The sequence below is a fragment of the Protobothrops mucrosquamatus genome, unplaced genomic scaffold, assembly GCF_001527695.2.
Source record: "Protobothrops mucrosquamatus isolate PMUCROS unplaced genomic scaffold, P.Mucros_1.0 scaffold_226, whole genome shotgun sequence".
Lineage (NCBI taxonomy): Eukaryota > Metazoa > Chordata > Lepidosauria > Squamata > Viperidae > Protobothrops > Protobothrops mucrosquamatus.
The window spans coordinates 1219346-1221023 of NW_015386302.1; the positions used below are offsets into that span (position 1 = coordinate 1219346).

General features: G+C 43.9%; 1 protein-coding gene across 1 annotated transcript in view; it reads right to left on the reverse strand.

Annotated features, from left to right (window-relative positions):
• LOC107299354 (protocadherin Fat 4) overlaps nucleotides 1–1678 on the reverse strand; it is a 57892-nt gene that overhangs the window by 30834 nt on the left and 25380 nt on the right. Inside the window, 1 exon segment of the mRNA XM_029286767.1 lies at nucleotides 250–372. Within this exon segment, the coding sequence (XP_029142600.1) occupies nucleotides 250–372 (123 nt within the window).

Sequence of the window (1678 nt, forward strand, 5' to 3'; positions counted from 1 at the left end):
CATGGACTGGTATCGGGCCGCAGCATGCCAGCAACCGGTCCACACAAATAAGCAAAGCGCCATCCATGGGAGACAGGCAGCACACAAAACCACACATTCTCTGGTTGGTGGAAAAACCTTTCTGCACGGAACCGGTCCCTGGTGCCCAAAAAGTTGGGGACCTCTGGACTAGAAGACCTCCGAGGTCCCTTTCAACTCTATTAGTCAATGTTCTAAACATACACTTCTTCATTAACAGATTATACGCACCTGGGATATATCCTCTCGTTCCTCCAATTGGTTAGGAAGATCACGGCAATCATTTCTAATCTGTGGATTCAGCAGAGTTTTTCGATGCTCCATAGTAAAAACAGGAAAGAAAGGCCTAATGTTCTGGATCACCAGATCCATGTATCTTGTATAACTCTATGTACCTTGTATAACTCTATGTATTCCTATGTAACAGGTCAAGGGGAGGGATTAGGGTCAGGGGCGGAGCTTCAAAGGCATCCCTGGACACTAGCCTGGCGTTAGTTCCTTTGTTCTTTGGCCATTCACATGCAGCCACACAGCTGCAGACTCCACGATCACCCCACCATGTGACGCTTGGGAGAAGAGGGGAAAATCTAATGTCAATTTACCTGTGGGACAACCAGATTGCTGAAACCTATTTTGGAAGCACCTCTACTAACTGTAAGTTTGTCTAGGATCCCCAGAATAAAGCAATTATCTCTGTTTGTTCTTCTGAGTTATCTATCTGTTAAAGACTGGAATAGAAGCACGTTTCCTGTCCAGAAACAGTATAGTAAATTGACAGATTAATTCTCCTCTGATCTCCTGCAATAGCAATTTGATGAGATTAATTTTCCTCTGATCTACATTTTAAAGAAGCAAGAAAAGTCTCTCTTGCATGTGAAAGTAACTAGAAGTGACTGAAGGTGTGATCTAGAGGCATTGTCTTGTTATTTGCTGTCATCTCTGCAAGCCAAGTTTTAAAACATCAAAACTCTTGCCTGTGAAGGCTGCGTCTCTGAAAATCAAAGAGTGTGGGCAGTTTCCCCCCTCCTTTTTCCCCTGCTAGCAACTTCAAAGCTTGGGGCAACACCCCCCCCTTATTATGCACTCTTCACTGCTTTAAAGATTTAAGCCTGTCTCCCACCTTGCCTAATGCAACAAGGATTTAAAACTAAATGTTTAAATCAACAAAGCAACTACAGATTGCTTCTCCTTCATGAGTTTGTAACCAAACATGCCTTCATTGTCTGCAAGCCTAGCAACTGGTGGTCAAGGAAGAGGGCAATTAAACCATTAAGCCACTCTCTCTCTCCGTCATAAAGCCTCAATACTGGCGAATAGATGCCACACTCCCTCCCCCCTTAGGAATGCTTGGAATTTCAACCGGTGTTAATAGAATAAGGAGGCAGGGGCAGAACCATCCCCACTAGCAGGGCAGCAGCACTCCCTGGTGGCCAATCTGCATGTGACACCTTGAAAAAAAAATTTCCTTTTTCTTTTCACATCACAACAATTTGATAATTTAATTCAATCAAGCCTATACCACCACTAATAGAGCTTTCACCCAATCAAGCTGGAGACCCAAGTTTCTTCCAGTTTTGAGTGACAGAAGAAGGTAGCATAGCCATCAATCCTTGCCTATTATCACAAGCTGAATACCCAGTGTGTTCCAGCCTGCAACTTA